General features: G+C 38.6%; 1 protein-coding gene and 1 pseudogene across 1 annotated transcript in view; both read right to left on the bottom strand.

Moving 5' to 3' along the window:
- ABCC2 (ATP binding cassette subfamily C member 2) overlaps positions 1-25,567 on the bottom strand; it is an 89,692-nt gene extending 64,125 nt beyond the window's left edge. Inside the window, exons 1-3 of the mRNA XM_037804357.1 lie at positions 25,404-25,567; positions 21,859-22,032; positions 3,206-3,331 (exon numbers count right to left, since the gene is read on the bottom strand). Coding sequence (XP_037660285.1) covers positions 3,206-3,331; positions 21,859-22,032; positions 25,404-25,436 — 333 coding nt within the window. The 5' untranslated portion in view covers positions 25,437-25,567. The remainder of the gene's footprint in view (positions 1-3,205; positions 3,332-21,858; positions 22,033-25,403) is intronic.
- On the bottom strand, positions 13,746-15,180 carry LOC119510180 (annotated as a pseudogene).
- Positions 25,568-25,815: the final 248 nt, after the last annotated feature.

The raw sequence follows: 25,815 nt of genomic DNA on the forward strand, positions 1-25,815 counted from the left end.
GTACCTAGGAATAAACTTAACCAAAGATGTAAAAGACCTATACAAAGAAAACTACATAACTCTACTAAAAGAAATAGAAGGGGACCTTAAAAGATGGAAAAATATTCCATGTTCATGGATAGGAAGGCTAAATGTCATTAAGATGTCAATTCTACCCAAACTCATCTACAGATTCAATGCAATCCCAATCAAAATTCCAACAACCTACTTTGCAGACTTGGAAAAGCTAGTTATCAAATTTATTTGGAAAGGGAAGATGCCTCGAATTGCTAAAGACACTCTAAAAAAGAAAAACGAAGTGGGAGGACTTACACTCCCTGACTTTGAAGCTTATTATAAAACCACAGTTGCCAAAACAGCATGGTACTGGCACAAACATAGACATATAGATCAATGGAATCGAATTGAGAATTCGGAGATAGACCCTCAGATCTATGGCCGACTGATCTTTGATAAGGCCCCCAAAGTCACTGAACTGAGTCATAATGGTCTTTTCAACAAATGGGGCTGGGAGAGTTGGCTATCCATATCCAAAAGAATGAAAGAGGACCCCTACCTCACCCCCTACACAAAAATTAACTCAAAATGGACCAAAGATCTCAATATAAAAGAAAGTACCATAAAACTCCTAGAAGATAATGTAGGAAAACATCTTCAAGACCTTGTATTAGGCGGCCACTTCCTAGACTTTACACCCAAAGCACAAGCAACAAAAGAGAAAATAGATAAATGGGAACTCCTTAAGCTTAGAAGTTTCTGCACCTCAAAGGAATTTCTCAAAAAGGTAAAGAGGCAGCCAACTCAATGGGAAAAAATTTTTGGAAACCATGTATCTGACAAAAGACTGATATCTTGCATATATAAAGAAATCCTACAACTCAATGACAATAGTACAGACAGCCCAATTATAAAATGGGCAAAAGATATGAAAAGACAGTTTTCTGAAGAGGAAATACAAATGGCCAAGAAACACATGAAAAAATGTTCAGCTTCACTAGCTATTAGAGAGATGCAAATTAAGACCACAATGAGATACCATCTAACACCGGTTAGAATGGCTGCCATTAAACAAACAGGAAACTACAAATGCTGGAGGGGATGTGGAGAAATTGGAACTCTTATTCATTGTTGGTGGGACTGTATAATGGTTCAGCCAATCTGGAAGTCAGTCTGGCAGTTCCTTAGAAAACTAGATATAGAGTTACCATTCGATCCAGCGATTGCACTTCTCGGTATATACCTGGAAGATTGGAAAGCAGTGACACGAACAGATATCTGCACGCCAATGTTCATAGCAGCGTTATTCACAATTGCCAAGAGATGGAAACAACCCAAATGTCCTTCAACAGATGAGTGGATAAATAAAATGTGGTACATACACACGATGGAATACTACGCGGCAGTAAGAAGGAACGATCTCGTGAAACATATGACAACATGGATGAACCTTGAAGACATAATGCTGAGCAAAATAAGCCAGGCACAAAAAGAGAAATATTATATGCTACCACTGATGTGAACTTTGAAAAATGTAAAACAAATGGTTTATAATGTAGAATGTAGGGGAACTAGCAATAGAGGGCAATTAAGGAAGGGGGAACAATAATCCAAGAAAAACAGATAAGCTATTTAACGTTCTGGGGATGCCCAGGAATGACTATGGTCTGTTAATTTCTGATGGATATAGTAGGAACAAGTTCACAGAAATGTTGCTATATTAGGTAACTTTCTTGGGGTAAAGTAGGAACATGTTGGAAGTTAAGCAGTTATCTTAGGTTAGTTGTCTTTTTCTTACTCCCTTGTCATGGTCTCTTTGAAATGTTCTTTTATTGTATGTTTGTTTTCTTTTTAACTTTTTTTTCATACAGTTGATTTAAAAAAGAAGGGAAAGTTAAAAAAAAAAAAAAGAAAAACAAGGAAAAAAAAAAGATGTAGTGCCCCCTTGAGGAGCCTGTGGAGAATGCAGGGGTATTCGCCCACCCCTCCTCCATTGTTGCTAACAAGACCACAGACATAGGGGACTGGTGGTTTGATGGGTTGAGCCCTCTACCGTAGGTTTTACCCTTGGGAAGACGGTTGCTGCAAAGGAGAGGCTAGGCCTCCCTCTGGTTGTGCCTAAGAGCCTCCTCCCGAATGCCTCTTTGTTGCTCAGATGTGGCCCTCTCTCTCTGGCTAAGCCAACTTGAAAGGTGAAATCACTGCCCTCCCCTATACGTGGGATCGGACACCCAGGGGAGTGAATCTCCCTGACAACGTGGAATATGACTCCCGGGGAGGAATGTAGACCTGGCATCGTGGGACGGAGAACATCTTCTTGACCAAAAGGGGGATGTGAAAGGAAATGAAATAAGCTTCAATGGCAGAGAGATTCCAAAAGGAGCCGAGAGGTCACTCTGGTGGGCACTCTTATGCACACTTTAGACAACCCTTTTTAGGTTCTAAAGAATTGGGGTAGCTGGTGGTGGATACCTGAAACTATCAAACTACAACCCAGAACCCATGAATCTCGAAGACAGTTGTATAAAAATGTAGCTTATGAAGGGTGACAATGGGATTGGGAAAGCCATAAGGACCACACTCCACTTTGTCTAGTTTATGGATGGATGAGTAGAAAAATAGGGGAAGGAAACAAACAGACAAAGGTACCCAGTGTTCTTTTTTACTTCAATTGCTCTTTTTCACTGTAATTATTATTCTTGTTATTTTTGTGTGTGTGCTAATGAAGGTGTCAGGGATTGATTTAGGTGATGAATGTACAACTATGTAATGGTACTGTAAGCAATCGAAAGTACGATTTGTTTTGTATGACTGCGTGGTATGTGAATATATCTCAATAAAATGAAGATTAAAAAAAAAAAGGAAGATGAAAAGCTAAAATTTGTACTGTTCAGTTTCAACCTAGTATAATTAAGCTTTGCCTCACTATAGCTCCTTTGAAAGGAATGAGGGATATCAGGGTATAGTAGAAATAACAAGTCAATAATTGGAAGACTGTATTTTATACCCAGCTCTGTCACCAACTAACTATATGCCTCAGACAAGTCACTTAACATTTCTTAGGCTTCAGATTCTTAACCTACGAAGTGAGGAGGTTATACTAGATGGTCTCCTCTACTTCTAAAATTCTCTAGCTGAAACTGAACTTAATTTTATACCAAAAGAGTAGGCAGAAAATAAAGGGAGCAGAAGTGGCAATGGGCCTTACCCATGTGCCCAGGTAGAGGCTTGGATTGGTGTATCTAATGGGAGGGGTTGTGCCTTGTCCAGAGTCTTCTGTGAGTACAAGGCCCAGCTCTATGGCTGCCAGAATAAGAAGAAATCCAACGAGCACCTGAGAAGGAAAAAAGATCACTGTTAGGAGGAAATAATTCCTCTACAAGTCTCTTAGAATAGAATGATCCCCAATCATAGACAGTAAAAATGATATACAGTGATTCACATAACACATTCAATAAATATATGTGGAATGAATGGATGCATATAGTTCAAATAATGGATTAAAATTCAAAGCATTCCTAACATGACCACAGACATAGGGGACTGGTGGTTTGATGGGTTGAGCCCTCTACCACAGGTTTTACCCTTGGGAAGACGGTTGCTGCAAAGGAGAGGCTAGGCCTCCCTATGGTTGTGCCTAAGAGCCTCCTCCCGAATGCCTCTTTGTTGCTCAGATGTGGCCCTGTCTCTCTAGCTAAGCCAACTTGAAAGGTGAAATCACTGCCCTCCCCCCTACGTGGGATCAGACACCCAGGGGAGTGAATCTCCCTGGCAACGTGGAATATGACTCCCGAGGAGGAATGTAGACCTGGCATCGTGGGACGGAGAACATCTTCTTGACCAAAAGGGGGATGTGAAAGGAAATGAAATAAGCTTCAGTGGCAGAGAGATTCCAAAAGGAGCCGAGAGGTCACTCTGGTGGGCACTCTTATGCACACTTTAGACAACCCTTTTTAGGTTCTAAAGAATTGGGGTAGCTGGTGGTGGATACCTGAAACTATCAAACTACAACCCAGAACCCATGAATCTCGAAGACAGTTGTATAAAAATGTAGCTTATGAGGGGTGACAATGGGATTGGGAAAGCCATAAGGACCACACTCCACTTTGTCTAGTTTATGGATGGATGAGTAGAAAAATAGGGGAAGGAAACAAACAGACAAAGGCACCCAGTGTTCTTTTTTACTTCAATTGCTCTTTTTCACTCTAATTATTATTCTTGTTATTTTTGTGTGTGTGCTAATGAAGGTGCCAGGGATTGATTTGGGTGATGAATGTACCACCATGTAATGGTACTGTAAACAATCGAAAGTACGATTTGTTTTGTATGACTGCGTGGTATGTGAATATATCTCAATAAAATGAAGATTAAAAAAAATAAAAAATAACAAAAAAAAAATTCAAAGCATGCCTTAAGTGTTTTTGAGGAATGCTGAGTGTGATGGTTTAAAAATATGTCCAGAAATTCTTTGGTATTCCTCCCTTCAAAAAGTAGAGCTTAGTTTCCCTCTTCTTGAGTGTGGGCTGGACTTAGAGACTCACTTAATACATACAATATGGCAGAAGTGACAGTGTATGATTTCCTGGACCATGTCATCAAAAGCATTGTGTTTTTCCCCCTTGTTCTCTCTCTCTCTCTCGGATCACTCACTTTTGGGGCAGCTAGCAACTTTGTCATGAGGATACTCGAGTAGCCCTCTGGAGATATCCACTTAGTGAGGAACTGAGACCTCATGACAATAGCCAGTAAGAAACAACTGAGGCCTCTTGCCAATGGCCATGAGAGTGACTCATCTTAGAAGTGGATCCTCCAGCCTCAAAATCAAGCCTTCAGATCACTGTACCCCAGCTAGCATGTTAACTCTAACTAATGAAGGCTCCTGATCCAGATAAACTGCTCCCAAATGCCTGAACCACAGAAACCATGAAGAGATAAAAATGTTTGTATTGTAAGTCGCTCAGTTTGGGGGTAATTTGTTATGCAGCAATAAAAACCAATACACCAAGGTCGAAACTTACTATGTTTGAAAACTTCAACTTCCATGTGAGACCATGGGAAGAGATGTTTATTTGGTGTAGGATCTATATTTTCTAAACAATATAACTTCTACGGTCAGTTTGTTCAAACACCATAGTTACATGGAACTTTGACTAGGAAGTGAGATATGGTAGGTTTGTTTAGGTTAGAGTGAAATAGCAACACATCCCAAAGTAATCTGGGCAGAGAATAAAAATATATATGCCCCCCCCCCCCCCCCCAGGAGCTAGGGGGAAATGCAGAAGTGTTGGACTTCCTCACTTGGATTGTTGCTGATGTTCTCATAAACATCGAGGACTGACGGTTTGTATGCCAACCCCTCTATCTTGGGGCTTGCCCTTATGAAGCTTGTAGCTACAAAGGAGAGGCTAAACCTGCTTATAATTGTGCCTAAGTGTCTCCCCCTGAGTACCTCTTTGTTGCTCAGATGTGGCCCTCTCTCTCTAGCTAAGCCCACTTGGCAGGTGAACTTACTGCCCTTCCCTTTACATGGGAAGTGACTCCCAGGGGTGTAATTTCCCTGGCAACACAGGATATGACTCCCAGGGATGAATCTGGACCCAGCATCATGGGATTGAGAACACCTTCTTGTCCAAAAGGGGGATGCAAAATGAAACGAAATAGTTTCACTGGCTGAGAGATTTCAAATGGAGTTACTCAAGTGGACATTCTTAGGCACTATATAGATAACCCTTTTTAGGTTTTAATGTATTGGAATAGCTAGAAGTAAATACCTGAAACTATCAAACTCCAACCCAGAAGCCTTGACTCGTGAAGACGATTGTGTAACAACATAGCTTACAAGAGGTGACACTGTGATTGTGGAAACCTTGTGGATCACACTCCCTTTACCTGATGTATGGATGGATGAGTAGAAAAATGGGGACAAAAACTAAATGAAAAATAGGGTGGGATGGGGGAATGATTTGGGTATTCTTTTTTTCTTTTATTTTTTATTCTTATTCTTATTCTTTCTGGTGTAAGGAAAATGTTCAAAAATAGATTGGGGTGACGAATGCACAACTATAAGATGGTACTGTGAACAGTTGACTGTACACTATGGATGACTGTATGATATGTGAATATATCTCAATAAAACTGAATTAAAATAGATTGGCGTGATGAATGCATAACTATATGATGGTACTATGAACAGCTGATTTTACACCATGCACCATGGATGATTGTTTGATATGTGAATATATCTCAATAAAACTGAATTTAATTAAAAACAACGACAACAACAATACACCAGGTTTTTTGCACTGCAACTGGGGTGGCAATATTCTCTTCTCCTGGTCACTGACCCTAGCATTGACCCCGTATAACCTGCAATTTTTCTCCTGCAGCTAATGTTGTAGGAGACTGAGACTATGTGACCTGAGGATGATTCCAATCCAGTCAATATTTGTTCTATGAGTTCATGAAACATGACACACACTGTACTGCTCTAAAGGACCAACCTCTCCCAAAAGCAGGGAAAATTACTACCTCCATTGAGGAGCTCCATCAGCATTTTAGTTCCCAAAATGAAGATCTTTATCCTGTATCATCTCCCCTACCCACTTCCCTTCCTGTTCCAATCCATCTGCCTCTAGTCATTCCCGTAAGACTCATTCATTCAGAATGAATCAGAGATATTGGGGCCCTTTGTAAATAAAACCAGCCAAGAAGAGAGATGATGCAGCTTTAACAAATAAAGTCCAGTGTATTATTTAGCAAGGAGTAGAATTGAAGACATGCTAATAAGGAGAATGCATTTTTCTCAAGTATATAATACACTGTATTATGCTTCCCTCATAGACTGTTAGGTCTTTGGAAAATAATAATAGCTTTTGAAATGGTCAGGTATGTTTACCTTTAGGTAAAGCAAGAAGCAAAATAGAACAAAACACCCACTCCTGAGGACAATGAGGTAGAGAAAAATACTAACCAGCAAACCACTCCCCAGGCCAAGGAAAAAGAGAGGGCCCTGCCACAGGCTTACATATACTGAATTTATACAAATCAATTAGAAATACACTGAGCAATTCACATCAAAAAGGACTAATTTTCTTAAGAGAACTCCTAAGAAGCAATTTTTTTAAAAAAGGACTAAAAATCCAGTGGAAAAAATGGGCATAAGCTACAAATTGATAATTTAAAGAAAAAGAACCACAAATGACTCAAATATATGAAAAGATGCTTCACCTACCTAATAATAAGAGAATGCAATTTAAAATTATAGTGACATACCATTTCTTTACTTAACTGATTAGTAAACGTCAAAATGTTTGATAATAAAAAGTTGGTGAGACTGAGAGCAATTTGCACTATCAATAAAAAATTTTACATCCACAAAACCATAACCCAATTATTTCATTTCCAGGAATTTATCCTATAGACCTACTCACATGTACAATGCTATTTATTGAAACATTACTTATGATGGCAAAGATAAGAAAAAGCCTAAATTTCTATCATGGACACATAAATTATGGCACTCCCAAATAAAAGAATCTCAAATAGTATTAAAAAGAAAGCAGATCTTTATGTGCTAAAATGGAAGGATCTCCAAGTCACAGAAGATTGTATATAGAACACTAAAGTTTGCATGAAAAAATATATGTATGTATGCATATGAGTTACCTCTGGAAGAATATACAAGGGACTGGTAGCAATGGTTGCTACTTGAGAAAAGAATGAAGGGCTAGAGTATTGTACACATGTTTGTACCTCCTGAAGTTTAAAAACTTCTGTGAATTATCTATTCAAAAGATAAAAAGTTTAATATACTAATATTTCCATTTTTTTAAAATGAGAAAGTGGTATAGACAATTCACAAATGAAGAAATATACCTAAGAAATTTAAAAAATTGCATCAGTACTGATAGAAATATAAAGTAAAACAATGAGATGCCATTTTTGATACAAAATTAGGAAAATAGAAATATGATACCCAGTGCCAACAAGGGTACAGAAACGTACACTTTAACACACTTTTCATGAGAATATAAGTTGGCAAAAACCTTCTCAGAGTATAAAATTGTCCTATTATGTTTCAAAAGCTTTAAACTGTTCATATATTTTGATATAGTAATTCTACTTCTAGGAATCTATTCTGAGGAAATGGGAAGCAACTGCTTAATGGATACAGGGTTTCTTTTTGGAGTGATGAAAATGTTCTGAAATTAGCAGTGATGATCACACAATTCTGGGAAGATACTAAAATTCAACAAATTGTATACTTTAAACAGATGTGTTTTATAGCATATTAATTATGTCTCAATAAAGCTGGTTTTTAAAGTGATACATAGGGGCACCTGGTCCCTTTATCTGCCTCAGACACTGCCTTGAGGGTGTGATGTTTGGAGCTGCTGCAGACATCCTACAAACCATATGCTCGCTTGATAACTGGCTTGGTATGCTGAGGTAATCAGAAGAAAGACAAAAATAACTAGCTACCTGTTGACGTTGTGAAGCTACTGAATTAACGAATCCTGGAGCTGCACTATCTCTGGACTTCCTGAAAGATAATAGATCTGTTATTGTTTAAGCCAAAAGGTATTACTTGCAGGTGAGGGTGTCTTAACTGATATAAATCTATTCTGAGTAGCAAGCCCTGGCAGAGTAGAAATGGAAACAAGACAGAAATCAGAATCTTAATAGAAGTTCTGTGCTAATCACCTCTTTCCTCTCTTCCTTCACTCCATCACTTCAAATACACCGAAGACTGTTTTTATCACCACCATCCCCATCCCAGGCTAAAACAGAACTACCCTGAAAAGAGATTGAATGGTGGGTAGTGTGGGTAATGGTGCCCCAGAGTATATACACCCTGATTTTGGTACGAATTAGGGGTAGAGAAGCATAGCCCAGGCTCCTGCTTTGGGGGAAGCCAGTAAGTCCACACACTTGTCTAATACTCAGAGCTCATAGCAGTACCTTCAGGGAGAGGCCTACAAGGGGAGCCAACTTATACAATGAAAGAGGGACCTACTCCAGACATGTAAATTAATTTAGTTCTTTATTTAAAATGCAAGCAGAACACTAATAATCACCAGAAAGTTGAAAAAAAAAGCACCATTATTACAAAAGAAGACAACCAAGATAATGGACAACAGATTCTGGAATGAAACAGATAGAAATTATTAAGTGAACAGAAGAGAATTTTAATTATTTTCAAATTAATTAAATGAAATTTGAAAAGGTACATTGCATCCATTAACAGGTTGTCCTTTTTTAAGAAAGGTATATTCAGAAATTAAGAAGAGCTTTTGGAAATTAAACCCATGGTGGCCAAAATAAAAGTTTCTTTAGGAATACTGGAAGATAAAATTGGGGAACTCTCCCAGAATGGTGGTGGTGGTGTTGGGGTAGAAACAGAAAAAGAAGAGAGAAGTTGAGAAAAAGATCAATTCAGAGGGTTCAACATCCATCTAAAAGAAGTTCTGCAAACAATTTCAAAATGGGAGGAAAGAAAATGAAAGGGTTAAGTTACGTAAATTTCTCAGAGATAAAGACTGGATTCTTTAGGTTGAAAGTGTGGAGTATTGAATGAAAAAAGACCCATGTAGACAGACATGAAATTTTAGAACATCAAGAATAAAGAGGATAGAAGCTTCCCAGAGGGGATAACCAGGCATGAAAAGAATTCTAATTGGTAGCACAGGATGCTGGGGAACAATGTAGCAACATCTTCAGTTTTTAAAGAAAAAATATTTTGAACCTAGCATTGTATATCCAGATGAACATTTTCAGAAAGAAAGGACTTGGACTTTACTTACTGCTATCCTTTCTGAAAATTTTATTTGAGGATGTTCTCCAAGAGAAGGGATCCAACAAATTGGAGGTACTAATGCCATCATATTCAACATCTAAGCATCAAAGCACCAAAGATGTACAGTCTAAAATTGATGAGAGATTATTTTTAGCTATAAAGGTATTCAACAGAAGGACTGAAAATAAACATACATAATTTTTAGGGAGAGAAAAGGGAAGGAAAGGGAAGCTAGAGGGTAGAGTTAATGAGCTATATTCCTTGCCTTTCATAGAGGGCAGAATTAGATCTATTTTGAAAGCGATAGATCAAGAAAGACAGGTATAAACATTATTTGCCCATACAGAGGTAACATCAAAATAATTTAAAATGAAGCCCTCTAGAGAACAGGACTGGGAGGTAGGAGTGAGGAAGAGACTTGTTTTTCATGTTGTATTCTTTTGTACAGTTTTTTTTTTTTTTTAAGAGAGACAATGGAAGGAAATATAACAAAATTTTTAACAGCACTTTATTAAGATGAAACAATTATTGATGGATTTAATTTTCTTCCTATCTCTCTAGAGTCTCCAAACTTTCTACAATAACCATGCATTATTTTTATAATCAGAACATACATAACCTTTTTAAAATGCATTTTTAAATTGTGAACTTTAACATACATGCATAACAGTGATAACTTTCAAAGTACAATTTAACAAGTAGTTAGCAAATTTTGAAGAATGTTATGTGTTACAGTTCCACAATTTCAGTTATTTCCATTAATGTAAAATATAACATATATACAGAAAGCATACACATCATTTTATTAGTTAATATCAGGGAAGTATTGTAGTTGTTTAATGATTACCAAGTCCTTAATACTCTTTGCCCTTGCTCTGTGATTTATTGGAGAAGCTTCAAGCAGACAAGGAGTTTACTAAACTCAACTTCCTCAGGAGGTACAATCTCACTGGTATTTTAAAAGAAAGGAGAGTGGAGGCCATATTTAATACCTTTCCATCTCTGCAAAGTCCCTCTTTAACCAGTGCTCTAAAGAATGACAAGACTCTGGTTGAATCTTCCATCCATTACAGAGGGTGTCTACTTCCACTACGTCTCTGGCAGATGAGTGTTTAACTCTGCTTGAATATTCCAGAGACCATATTCCCCCACAGCCTATTCTATTATCAGACAACTATTGTTATTAGAATATTAAATATTAGAATATTTATTTAGCTAAATATTCTTCTGTATATTTAGCTAAATCTGCTCCTTGGACAAATTCTACCCACTCATCTTAGTCAAGCTTTGTGAAACTTTTCAGAAGTAAGCTAATCTTCCATATGATACATCTGCAAATACTTAAAGATGATTCCCACATCTTAAAGGTTTACCATCAAGTCCATTTTTGCAGCATATCTTCTTCTGACCTCAGCTCTTCCACAGCCTCCAGAACCAAATTCTTTCTTAGTTTCTCTGGGACTAAATACGAGCTTATTAATTCATTCCTTCATTTTTTTCTTTATTTGAGAAATTGTGGGTTCACAGAACAATCATGCATAAAATATAGGATTCCCATACACCACCCCACCACCAACACCTTGCATTGGTGTGGAACATTTGTTGTAACAGATGATAGAATATTTTGAAAACTGCACTATTAATTAAAGGCCATGATTTAACTTAGGGGTCCATGGATTTTTTTTTCATTTTATTATTACCATATATACAATCTAAACATTTCCCCTTTTGATCATATTCATATATATATTTCAGTGCCATTAATTGCATTCACAATGTTGTGCTACCTTACCATCATCCATTACCAAAACATTTCTATCATTCCAGATAGGAACCCTGTACATTTTAAGCCTTAACTTCCCATTCCCTATCCCTACCCCATCCCCTGGTAACCTATATTCTAGATTCTGACTCTATGAATTTGCTTATTCTTATTGTTTCAAATCAGTGAGAGCATATAATATTTGTCCTTTTGGGTATGGCATATTTCAGTCAACATGATGTCTTCAAGGTTCATCAATGTTGTCGCATGTATCAGGACTTTCTTCCCTTATATGGCTGAATAAAAACCCATTATACGCATATACCACATTTGGATTGCTTTCATCTTTTGGCAATTGTGAATAATACCACCATGAACATCAGTGTGCAAATATCTGTTTGAGCCCCTGCTTTCAATTCTTTGGGGGTATATACCTAGTAGTGGGATTGCTGGGTCATATGGTAGTTCTATACTTAGCTTTTTGAGGAACCATCAAACTGTCTTCCACCACGGCTGCACCATTTTACATTCCCGCCAGCGATGAATGAGTGTTCCTATTTCTCCACATCCTCTCCAACATTCTAACGGGCATGAAATGGTATTTCACTGTGGTTTTGATTTGCATTTCCCTGGTGGCTAATGATGTTAAGCATCTTTTCCTGTGCTCTCTGGCCATTTGTATATCTTCTTCGAGAGGTATCTGTTCAAGTCTTTTGCCCATTTTTTAATTGGTTTGTCTTTTTGTTGTTAAGTTGAAGAATTTCTTTAAATATTCTGGATATTAAACTTTATTGGATATGTGGTTTCCAAATATTTTCTCTCATTATGTAGGATGTTTTTTCTTACATGATAAAGTCCTTTGATGCACAAAAGATTTTAATTTTGAAGAGGTCACATTTACCTATTTTTTCTTTTTTTATTTGTATTTTGGGTGTAAAGTCCAAGAAACCATTGCCTAACACAAGGTCCTTGAAGATGCTTCCCTGTTTTCTTGTAGGAGTTTGATAGTTCTACCTCTTACATTAAGGTTTTTAAACCATTTTGAGTTGATTTTTGTATATGGCTCGAGGTAGGGGGTCCTCTTTTTTTTTTTTTTTTGCAAATGCAGATCCAGTTTTTCCAGCACCATTAGTTGAAGAGACTATTCTTTCTCAATTGGGTGGTCTTTGCCCCCTTATCAAAAATCAGTTGGCCATAAATGTAAGGGTTGATTTCTGAGCTCTCAATTATATTCTGTTGGTCTATATGTCTGTCCTTGAGCCAGGACCATGCTGGATTTTTTTTGGATTTTTTTTCAAGCTAATGAAATATTTTATTGTACATAATGAAAGTGGTGTTTAAAACAAAAAAACAAAAACAACAACAAAAATCATTGTCAGGCCCAGACATCTGTAGGAGTACGTGAGGAAAGGATTCCACTCAAGTATAATCAGCAATACTCAATTGAATGAAACCACAAATCCACCCCATTTCCTATAGTAAATACTAATGTTCACCACAGGCTTGAAATTCCTGTAGAATCAGTAAATGTATTTTTAAAAATATTACAAACATGCTTATTATGCATAGGAAGATGGAAAAATTTAGACTTTTACTGCACACCATAAGTACTCCAGCTTTTCTAATTAATAATCACTTAAGAATCACAATATCCAAAGAAAGCATTTTAAAATAGTGAATGACTCACTAGTGATTTAAACTGAAACAGGGTCATGAGTTCAGGAACAATTTGCTGTGTTATAATACATTAGTGGCTTTATGATAAAAATAACTTGGGGACATATGGAATTCAAGCTAATTTGCATAACTCAGAAAAAAAAGCATTAAATGCATTTCTGAAATAAGTATCTTCATTTAATTTCAGAATCTTAAAACAGCATTAGACCTCGGCCTTATTTAAAATAACCTCCTTGAAAGGTTTAAACATGATTCAGAAAATGCTTTCTCTCTAATCTCAATCTTAGATACATGAAAGAGGTGAGGGGAAAAGGTAGACAATTTCTTTAACAGCATATATGGCTAAATCCATCAAACACCTTAAACTAGAAAGTCCTTCACTGATCCCATTAAAAAAAATTAGGCAAATATCAGAAGTTCCCCACTTCATAAACCAAAAGACAACAATTTTAGGGTTACAATAAGTAAAATATTTTTGATACACCAAAAACTTTTAGCCATAAGCTAGAGGAATCATCTATCTCTTCATTGTTAGAAAGAAAGTCTTAACAGAAAGTAAAAGACATTTAAACTAAACTGATTTTCAATGTTTTTTGAACAAAAGAAATAAAAAATAATGGTTGATTAGCTAAGCTTTGTGCTTTAACCAAACTAATTAATTACAGTGATTTTAAACAACAGTCTACCTGACTGTGCAACTTGACAGTTCTGAACACTTTTGCAATTTTTTTTAATGCAAAGACACTAAAATGATCCAGTCATGTAATGTTCATCTTATGCATTCTGCATCTCTTTGCCAATCTTGTAGCTAAGGATCTTGTTCCAATCAATCTTGGTGCATGCAACTGGCAACTGTGAGGTAAGGCTTTGAAAGTAGTGTCTGATATTGTCTGATAATTCTCACTGATGGCAGTCTGGTATTCAATTTCTGCAGTTTCTATGATATTTATAAATTCTTTTGCTGTTTGTACCTCAGATACTGTTTGTACCTCAGACGCTGTTAGGGAATCTTGCATATCTTTATGACTCACTAGCTGAACATTACCATCTTCATAATAATGAACCTGAATTTTCAAGATGCCAACCACTAGAGTGGTTGAAGGAGTGATTGTAAACTTCCACTCTGACCTCCAATGACCATTCCAGAAGATTTTTGCTTGGAACTGATGGCTTTCTGTGCATGCAATAATGGTTTGCTGTCCATCTATTTTTATCCCAAACACAGTGCAGGTTACATTCGGGTAATGTTCTTTTACATAAGCTCACAGAGCAGTTTCTAAGGAAGTTCTCCATGATTCAATTGCAATTTCTGCTTCATGGGGCCCAGGATCAGTTGTTTCCTTTCTTAAGTGATCAAATTTGAAACAGATTCTGTTTGGGGATCTAAAAACTTTCTATTTCCCAAGTCATTATGTTCTGTTATCAATACCTGATCTTCATAACCCTCAATTTTTACTGGAGCAAACTGGTCCAAGTTATACTGTGCAAATCATGGGCTTCTCCTTCCCTGAGAAGATTATCATTGTTAAGCAGTAACCGAACATCATTAAACACCTCATTAAATTCTCCAGGAGGGGCATGAATGATGACTTCTGCTGATATACACACTGTCTCCTCATCAGACAACTGCTTCTCCAGATCTGCCATCTCTGTTCTGGCGACAAACCGTGGTAGTGGCCACCTGACTTCCCCCTTTCGGTGCAGTCCACCGCCGCGCCCCTGGGCTAAGAGAGGGGCCTCGAGCCTAGGCTGCCGGGCTTGCGCCCAGGGCCGCCTTCCTCAACCCAGCCAGTGGAGATAGAGCACAGCCAGGCACACGGGGGGCAACTCGGGGGACAGGGAGGGAGAAGGACCACGCTGTTTTGATTACTGTGGGTTTGTAATAAGTTTTAAGATCAGGAAGTGTGTCCTCCAACTTTATTCTTCTTATCCAAGATGACTTTAGCTATTTGGGGGCCCCTTAACCTTCCATATAAATTTGATAATTGGCTTTTCTGTTTCTGCAAAGAAGGTTGTTGGAATTTTGATTGAGATTGCATTGAATCTATAAATTGCTTTGAGTAGTACTGAGAGCTTAACAATAGTCTTCCAATCCATGAACATGGAATGACCTTCCATTTATTTAGGTTTTCTTTAATTTCTTTTAACAATGCTTTATAATTTTCTGCATACAAGTCCTCTACATCTTTGGTTAGATTTGTTTCTAGATATTTTATTCTTTTAGTTTCTACTGTGAAAGGAATTTTTTTCTTGATTTCTTCTTCAGATCATGTATAGAAACACTACTAATTTGGGGGTGTTGATCTTGTGTCCTGCTGCTTTGCTCACTTCATTGTGGCAGCCCATGGCCTGAGCAAAACAGGCCTGCAGATCTTGGTGCACAGCAGTCTGCATGACCTAGACCGCTAATGTTTAATCTATTGTCTTTGTAAGCCAGTAAAGAGAAAAAGGGTAAATTGACCTTAAAATGTAATTTTAAAATGTGAAACGGGAAGGAGACAGGAGGGGAGAGGCTTCTGGTTTCACAAAAGGGCAACAATGTTAATCTAGTCTACCTGCTTCCTGGCCTCCAAGTGTTAACACTCTTGTGGTTATTTACAAAGCCCCATCCTATAATTCTTCCCTTCCTGCATCACCCCCCAGGTCACAGTGACCTGTTCCCACCTCTATGCTCCCCAACCCTCAGGAATGCCTTTGTCTTAAACCCTTATAAATGGCTTGCTGTCCTCTTTGCATTGCGCTGTTGACTTCCCTGTGAATGCAATGCCTGCCCAGCCTGAGAGCCGTCATGATCTCTCCATGACTTCTTGCCCTGTAAGTAAGCCCTGAATAAAAATTCATGTATCAGAAAGTGCTCATTCTCTTCTTTGGCCTCTGGACTGGTATAGCCTTCATGGGCTGCGACAACTGGCAAAGCCTGTCGGGAAAATCAAATAGCTGCCAACAGGAGACTAAGGAAGTCCCAGGCACTGATGACATGAATTTGGGGAGGGGAAAGGAGAAGGCCCTGGGTGGGATACTGGGGAGGACTGCGATGTCTATGTGGGAAGGGGTGCCCACATTCCCAGTGGAATGGATGTCTATGTGGGGAGGGGTGGCTACCCTCCTAGATGAGTGGAATCTGCTGAGGAGTATGGAAATGTTTATAACTCTCTGGCTGGACTAATAGCCATCCTGCATCAGGCTGCAGGATGATTGGGGATTCAGAAAGAAAAAAAGGGCCACCAGATTGCAGCTGCGGTGGGCTGGCCATTGTTAGAGGCTGTATGCACTGCTACTGAGGAAGCTTTAGCAGCTACGGTGGCCAAGCCACCTGGGAGGTGAATTAAAGTTAGAAAAAGATATGAGGCTAGCACGAGCAGAATTGAAAGATGCTCTGGATAAAAGTTTAGAAATATTGGCATACCAGCACACTAGAGTAAGAAGGCATAAGCTGCCCAAAGGGCAAGTTAGGCATATCCTGGCTTCCTCTGACTGGGACCGTAAAGTGTGGGACCCTGTTGATTCCTCATCAAAAGATGATGAGCCCCTGTCTGATTGGGAAATTGATACTAAGGAAAGTAGGTGTACTCGACCTCTGGTCCAACAAAGGGTTAAAGCAGAGGAAGTTCAGCACCCTGATCCCCCATGGAGGGAAGAAGGTGGGGCAATAGCAGCAGCTTCTAATTAAAAGGTGCTGATTTCATCCTGGAAGTTTTTCCCAGCTGAATTAAGAGATATTAGTAAACCAATATTGACAAAAACCTCAAAAGCCATTTGCGGACTGATTGCTCCTGTTTAATTTTGTGTTAAATCTTGCTAATATGTTATTTAGAATATTTTTAGATTTTTTCCAGTCAACCAGTGTTAGGCTGGAAGTTGTTTTCTTTCATGACTTTAAGTATTTCAACCCACTGCCTTCTTGCCTTCATGTTTTTTTGTTTTTTTAAATGAGAAATCTGCACTTAATCTAATTGGGGATTCCTGTGTACATAACATGTTTCTTTTCCCTTGCAGTTTTCAGAACTGTCTCCTTGTCTTTTGCATTCAACAGTTTGACTAATGTGACAGGGCATATTTTTCTTCAAGTTTATCCTGTCTGGGGTTCTCTGGGCTTATTAGATGTGCATATTCATGTCTTTTGATAAGTTTGGGAAGTTTTTTGTCATTATTTCTTTGAATAGTCCTTCTGCCCTTTTCTTCTTTTCCTTTTGGGACTCCCATAATGCATATATTGGTATGCTTGATGATGTCCCAGAGGTGTCTTAGTCTATTTTTGTTTTTAATATTTTTTTCTTTCTTTTTGCTCCTCAGCCTAGCTCATTCAAGTGTTTTGTCTTCAAGTTCACTGATTCTTTCTTCTGCCAGCTCCAATCTCCACTTGAAAACCTCCTGGGAATTTTTCATTTCAGTTATTGTGCTTTTCAACTCCAGTAGTTCTGTTTGGTTCCTTTTTAAAAATTTTATCTCTTTATTTAGATTCTCATGTATTCATTCATTGTTTGCCTCATGTACTTTTTTTTTTTTTTTTCTCTGTATTTTCCTTCATCTCCTTGAGTATTTTAAAGATCATTTTTTAAAGACTTTGTTTGGTATGTCCACATTCTCATCGTCTTTGTTGATGTTTTCTGTCTTTTTACCCTCTTCAAGTTGATGGTCCATCATTTCCAATTTCTTTGTTTGTTTTGTACTCTTTTTTTGCACACTATACATTTGTTATTTTAAAATATTAACTCTGGGATTTATTTCCTGTGATGTTTGTTTCTTGGTTTTGTAACCAGCTGGTGATAAGACAGAGATTTTCTTGAACTTCAACCCTCCTATCAGGAAGGTCTGGCCAAGGCAAATGCAGTGTGCAGAGTTTTCCCTGTCTTTCAGTGCCTCTGTCTTGAGCTGAGCTTTTGCTTGTTAGCTGTTTTGGGTTCCCCTGTTTGCAGAAGTTTGATTGTCCCCTCTGTTTCCCAGGAGACAGACTTCCCTCTCCTGGGTGTTTGAAGCCAGTAGGTGTTTTTCCCAGACTGTCCACCTTTACAACTGTTTTACACTCCTTTCATTGTTTCAGGTGCTTTTGGCTGGAGGGCAAATTCTGGGACGAAGGGCACCCTGGAGAGGACATTCTCAAGTCAGTCTTTCTCAGCCAAAACAGGGCCAGATACCCACAAAGGGGGCACAGACTGGCTCCAAAATGCCCTGGGAAGCAGATTAGGAAGGGTGCCAAAAGCTTCTCCAACAGCTCCCCAGAGCTGAGCTTTCCTGATCTGCCCAACAAATGCAGTCATTCAGCTAACTTTCCCCTGCAGCCCTGAGAAAGCACTGAGTCTTTAAATCTCCACTGCCTCTGCCCCTGTCCAGGGTGGGTTGCAACAATAGCTGCCCTCAGAGCTGAACACCCAGTCATCCAAATTTGCTTATCAAAAGTCATAATCAGTGACTAGCCATGTCCACCCTGTTCTTGGGGAAGAGGATTTTTATATCCCTTTGTGTCACTAGTGAGCTAGTCAGGCCCATGGTGGCCTGCCATGAGAGTGAGGGATGGGTGCCAGTAGCCACCATATGCAGAGAGCAATTTACTGTTCTTCTCTATAATTTATCAGCCTCTTCCTCCCACTCTTCCCTGGTTGCTGAACAGTGTTGTTCTGGCCTCTGGAGTTTCAAAATAGTTGTTTCAGATAGTTCCTGCCTGTTTAATAGTTGTTTTGGTGGAAGGTCTGAGTCCTAGAGCTCCCTACACTGCCATCTTCCCAGAAGTCCCCCCCATTCCTTCACTTTTTAATTCAATTCATTCAATTACCTACTATGTGCTGAGTCCTTCAATAAGGATGCACTTTAAAACAACAAACAAACCTGTGGAGGCACTCGCAGTCAAACCAATTGAGTAAGTCCAGAGGAGGTCAACACTGCACTGATGATCAAACAACAGCAACAATAACAAATGATGATCAAACAACAGCAACAATAACAATTTAGGGGAGTCAGAGAGGAGAAAAGAGTTGAAATATCCCAAAGATAGCTAGAAAAGGAAGCTGAGAAACAAAACTAAGATGAGCAGTTAACCAAGAGAGAAGTTTCTCATGGGAGAAGTAAGGTTTTACTTTGTGAGGAATTGTATCTGCAACTATTTCAGATTATGAAACCAATTATTTTGAAAATACTAAGGAAAAGCTAATCAGTCTCTGTCACCCTCAAGATGGAGGACAAAAAAATAAAATATAAATTATAATGGAACTCCTGAAACTGGGAGTAAGGGTGAGTGGATTATTAGCTACAGGAAAAAAAAAAAGCTAACATATTGCTTTTCTTTTGATCTATAGAGGTTTGTGTTTATAAAAGTTAATTTTATCTGAGACGCTATAAAATTTTCACTCACTAAGTTTACTTTTCAGACACTTAAATCCCCCAGGGTACTGCTATGCCAGATAAGTCAAAAAATCCTGAGGCAACAGCCTTGCCAAGAACATCAAACAGGTGCATCCCCCTTTTCCATAATGTCAACACCCCTTTTCAATATGAACAAGTTAGCTTGATCACTGCCCAAATATCCCTGAAGATTGAGACCATGATCAAACAAGAGGGAGGAATAGAACCTAAAAGACAGGATTTTAACAAAGGATTACGAATACTGAATCTTCATATAAATAATTTTTTTTTTTCTGTCTCTAGGGTACTAGAATAGCTAGAAGGAAATAACTGATATGGTGGAACTGTAACCCATAACATTCTTTGAAATTTGCTCTATAACTATTAAATCATACTTTGAAAGTTATCACCTTTCGGTATATATGTTATAATTCACAATAAGGAAATAAATGAAATGGTGAAACTGTAATCCATAACCATCTTTGAAATTTGCTAACTACTTGTTGAGTTATACTTTGAGAGTTATCACTTTTCTGTATGTACGTTATATTTCATAATAAAAAAGGTAAAAACAAAAAAACAAACAAAAAAAAAAAAACAAAAAAAAACCACACCAATGTTATGTTGAGTAAAAGAATCCAGACACAGAAAAATAAAAGTTAATTAAAATGTGGTACATTCATACAATGGACTACTATTCGATCATAAAGAGGAATGAAGTACTGATACATGCTCAACCCGGATGAACCTTGAAAACATATGCTAAGTGAAAGAAGCCAATCACAATAGACTACATAATATATGATTCCATTCATATGAAATGTCTAGAATAGAGAAATCTATAGATATAGAAAGTAGATTAGTGGTTGCTTAGGTCTGCAGGGGATGGGAGTAGGCAGATAGGAGGGTGATAACTAAAGGGTACAGGGTTTCTTTTTTGAGGTGATGAAAATGTTCTAAAATTCACTGTGGTGGTGGTTGCACATATCCAGGAATATACTAAAAAACAAGGAATTGTACATTTTAAATGACTGGACTATATGGCAGATGAATTATATCAAGATAAAGCTGTTTTTAAAAGTTAATTAATAGCTTTATTAGGCTGCAATACTGGTTTGCTCATTAACCAGCCTCTTGTTGGAAACTCCAGAAGTCACCCAACTTGACTGACTCAGGTTCTGATTCATCCCCCACTGACTGAAGAATGTTCAGTGTTCAGAAAAAGTCTAACACACTCTTGACTCAACCTCTAGCCCTAGGGTGCATTTAACACAAACATTCAACAAATACCTATCGAGTGCCTGATCAGTGCCAGGCCCTAAGTACTCCTGCAAACAGGACAGTCCGTGACAGTGCCCTTGGCTCTCAGCAGCTGTTCTTTTCCTACCAGAGTCCAACAAAACCACCACCAGCCCCCACCTCAGAGCACTACTGTGAATCCTACTTCCTTTGGCCAAACCCTTTCCTCCCTTTTACGTTCCAGGTAACCTGAGGTCATCGATATTTATTGCTCATAGAACACAGAAATCTCATTTGGCATTCTAAAACCTGCTTAAAGATCAGGACAGGTAAGAAAATCCTAGAGGAAGGAAGCAGACTGTGGACTCATACTGTAGCTTTACAGACTGGGTTGAAGATCTTTTAGTTGACACAAAACCTCTCCCTGAGTTAATTAGTGCAGCTGGCTGAGGGGTTCCTCTCCTCACTTCTACTGGGCACTCTCCTGCAGCCACCCCTTCTCCTTTCCATTCTTTTCCTACTTGGGCATGTTGCTGAGCACTCAGTCTTCCTCCCGCCGCTGTGAGGGATCTTCCACACACATGAAAGACTTTGGGAAAATGGAAACCCTATTTGAGATCCAAGTTTTGGTTCATGAGCAATAGTTGAAATGCCCAAATGGTGCAGAGGACATTTTATATAGTTCCTTTTTACCCCATGGTCTCCTGATTTATTAGAACAGTGTAAGGGCAGGTAATCTACTGTTCTCTTTTCAAATACTGAAAATTATGTAACAATTTGATTGGTGGATTGCTTATCAATACACAATATCCATAAAATTCGAGTCTCCACTCTTACACAGAACTCAAAGTCTCCTTAACTAAGAAATATGGCAAGGGACCAGGGAGGCATGGGACAGGCAGAAAGAGGGACACCACAGCACTGCTCTACCCAGCTCAGCAGCAACTGGGAAAGTTGGTTAAAGATATGGAAGAGGACACTTTAATGACCAAGAAAATATTTCTATTATGCACCAAGGAATTAGAGTCAGCAAATAGTGGGGTTACCATACCTGCTTAGCAAGGTAGTGTTTGGTTACAGAAGATTTGTTGGTCCTCGATTTATAGGCACAGAGAAGCTGCCAAGGTGCCAGGAGCCAAAGGAAGCCCAGGGGAATCCACACCAGAACAGTTTGCTCAAAACAAAGTGGCAGATCAGCCTCAGGGCTATCCAGGAATGAGGAATTCTGGGGAATCAAAAATGAAGGAATATTGGATACATGCATTTTTGAGGACAGAGGACCACCCCCAGCACATCCCATAGGCTTCCAAACAATTTTAACTCAGCCCTTCTCTTTACCTGCATTATCCTATTCACTCCCTTGTGATGCAAATTAATGACAGTTAGTGACTTTTGTGGCCAACCCAGCTTTTAAAGCCCTATCTTCCTGTGATTCTAAAACTGGACTCAATTTCTCTGTCAGCTATTCTGAGTAAACATTGCCACTGCATTTGCCAAGTCGTAGGAAATAGAGAGACCATTCCTCAGTTGAAAGGGGAGAATAGTTCCTTGGGATAAAAAACGCTTGTTTTCATTTCAGTCTCTAGCACTGATTGAACTCACTGGCAGATGTTCAAACTCACAGGGACAGATAGGCAGAATGCTTAGTCATACTAAGACATGTCACCTCCTACAGCCCTGAGGGTTCTTATCAGAACCCCTGGCTTGCATCAGCATAGGAGTGGCAAAAGCACAGTTGGAGGGAAGGCTTACGCCCGGCTGAGGTTTGTACCACTCTTTGGTTCTTGCAATAAATGAAGTGTCTCATGGGGTGGACATTGGGAGCAGGAGGCATCAGTTCCTTATACAGTATCTGAGTCATGTGAGGGTAAAATTTCCTCTTCCAATAAACACTGTTAAATTGTTTTGTACAGCTGTTTTCACAGACTCTTTAAAAAAAGGTTGAGGCACTCTGACCAAGTTACTCTGTAAGATAATTCTCAGGATTCTCCCAGGATGGTCTGGTGAGATACCGGGGCCAGTTTCACCCCACCTTCTGTAGTAATCATGTCCTGGTTCTAAGAGCCTCGGGGGCCCACGTCCTTTCTAAGATAGGAAGTGCTGCCTGTGCGCTCCTGCTCCTATCATCTCTCCACTCAGAGAGGAACTTTGAGGAACTTTTTTGATGTCCTTTTCATGGCAGAAATTGACCTAATCTGCTTGGGAATCAAAGGAGCCTCTTCTCAAATTCTCTAATCTTTCACTGGTACTAGTTCTAAACTCATAGGACCAGTCCTGATCTGCCCCAGCTTTACATAATTAGCAAAACCTTTACTTCCTGAAAGATAACAACCACCAACACAAGAAAAGCACCGTGTACTGAGTGCTTGCCCTGTGTTACACTATTCTAAGCATCTGATTTGAATTAACTCATTTAATCCTCACCACAACCCAAAGAGGTATTATTATATTGTTATTATCTCCATTTTATAGATGAGGGAATTTAAGCATAAGGTGGTTAAATATTCTGATTAAAGTCCTACAACTACAGTATCAATTTTTTTCTAAAATGTTCCAGATAACAATAACATTTTTTTCTAAAATGTTCCAGATAACAATAACATTTTTGGGTACTGTGGAAGGGTTTACATTTAGTTTTTCACTTAATACTCACAATAACCCCCTAATACATTCTCAGAAAGATTTCATATATGGAAAATTTTGCCTAACTCATTTTGCCCAAGATGCTCCCTCCTCTATACCTTCCTTGGAGGCAGGGACTGAACCTAATATATCTCTATATCCATAGCCCCTACCATAGTTCTGGCACACAGACATACTCAGAAGTTTGATATGTTGAGCATATAATAAGAGTCTGTTGCCTTGCCCACTAAAACACCTCAATTAAAAAAAAAAAATCTTTCAAGAATAAAAAAAAAAATCTCCTAATTAATCCAGGAGCATTAATCAGAGACTTTCCAAAATCTGTCTATTCAAGAGCTCACACCCTGAAGATGGAGACCTGCAGTAGGTAGGTTTATACGGGGAAGAGAATGGTGAGTTACTATTTGGCAAGCCTCTCTCAAATGTCTTACAGCCATGCTCCCCACACAGCAGCTATGTGAAAGCTCCTCCATTCTTCTTAAACCCCAAACCATAGTCCTGTGTACCCCCCCTTCCTTGCTTAACTGGGCATTCCAAAATGAAATCTATTTTACCTGAGATATTATGATTGTTTATTGAATTCTTTCATCGGCTTGCCTCTCCACCTCAATCTTACCTCTACACCTGTGGTTTTCAGACTTCAGCATACAACAGAGTCACCTGGAGGGCTTATTAAACACAGATTCAGGGGAGCACCCCCAGAGTTTCTGATTGAGTAGGTCTGAGATGGGGCCTGAGAATTTGCATTTCTAACAAGTTCCCAGATGATGATGATGTTGCCAGTCCAGAGACCACACAGAGAACCACTGTGACACACTTACTTTCTACCTCCCCTTTTAAAGTTGACTTCTTTTTTTCTGCCCTTGGCCTCACTCCCTTCATCTTTTCTGGGACTTGGTTCTAACACTTAAATCCTCCTGAAAGAATTTCTATTCTCTTTTTCTTCACTTGTTTTTCCTTGGCCCCAAAACATACACAGGATCGTCTACCCTAAAAGTATCTTAATTTCACCTACTTTCCCTTCCTTAGGCTGATATTTAATTTCTCTCTTTTTAGTCATTGTTAAACATCAATATAGTTGTTTCCACTACCTCCTTTCCTCCCAACACACTCTCCAATTTACTTCCACCCAGAAGTATTGAAACTGTTTCATAGATAAGTGACTCAGCTCTGAACACTGGAATCACATAAAGATCTTTTAAAAAAAAAAAAAAAAAAAAAAAAAGCCATTGCTGGAACCCATCCCTAATGATTTAAATCAGAATTTTTGCTTTGGACTCTAAAATAATGGTTATCAAACTTTGGAATTCAGAATAGTCACCTGGTATATTTAAATTATTTAAACAAGCGTATCAGGTGATTCTGATGCTAGGAATTTGCCAACCACACTGTGGAAAACAGTTTTAAGATAGTCATTACCTTTTCAGAATCACTTAGTCCAAGAGATTTTTCATTCTATATTCCACTAAACCTTTTGTTACTGTTGTTCACCCTTTCTGTCTTGAAATTCTCTGCTTGTTATGGCTCCATGATGTTATACTATTCTGATTCACCTTCTAAATACCTTCTTCTCCATTATCATTTCATTATCAACATATCTGAACAAGACTCAATCATGGATTCTCTCCTCTTTCTTCTACCCCAAATAACACTATGCCTTCTCCTAACATTGATAAAATGGGAAGTCTTTCTCTCTTTTGAGAAGGGAATTTTGCAGCTAACTAGTCCAAGAAGAGAATCTAGGATAAAATAAACATATGTTAGAGAATCAATAGCTTAGTTCTCCCAGATAGTCTGTCCTCTGGAGAAACTATGATGTATTCATTCTTTAAAAGCCTGACCTTTAGGTCAACTGCACATCTAACATATCTTATTAGTGTTCAATCTAGGATAATATACCACTTGTTTTGAGCCTAAGAAGGGACAATAATGAGGCTAAGTGCAATTTCTCACCCAAAAAGTAGAGTTGCAGAATTCTTCCAGCATGATTCCTGGAGCGTTTCTGAAATGAAGGGTCTTCTATGGCTGGGTTGTTTCTTATTTACTCTTTTCCTCAGCGAAGTTTAGAGGTGAACGGCAATGTGTTATCTCCCTTTCTGATGTTCTGATGTTCTGATGTTTCAACTAAAGGCAGGTCTCCTGACCTTTCATCCCAACAATTTAATCATTAGCCTTGCCTGGAAGCATATTTATATCATCACCGTGGATAAGCATGTGACTGAAGAGCCCCAGGGACAGGAGGCTCACCAGTTCCCAAATACCAGAAGACTCTATAGGCCTAGAAATATATAAAAGGAACTGTTAAAGGATATGCAGAGCTGGGTGATAAATCAGGAGTGGAAAAGACTTTCATTCTCCTGAGGAC

This window comes from Choloepus didactylus, chromosome 15, assembly GCF_015220235.1.
Source record: "Choloepus didactylus isolate mChoDid1 chromosome 15, mChoDid1.pri, whole genome shotgun sequence".
Lineage (NCBI taxonomy): Eukaryota > Metazoa > Chordata > Mammalia > Pilosa > Megalonychidae > Choloepus > Choloepus didactylus.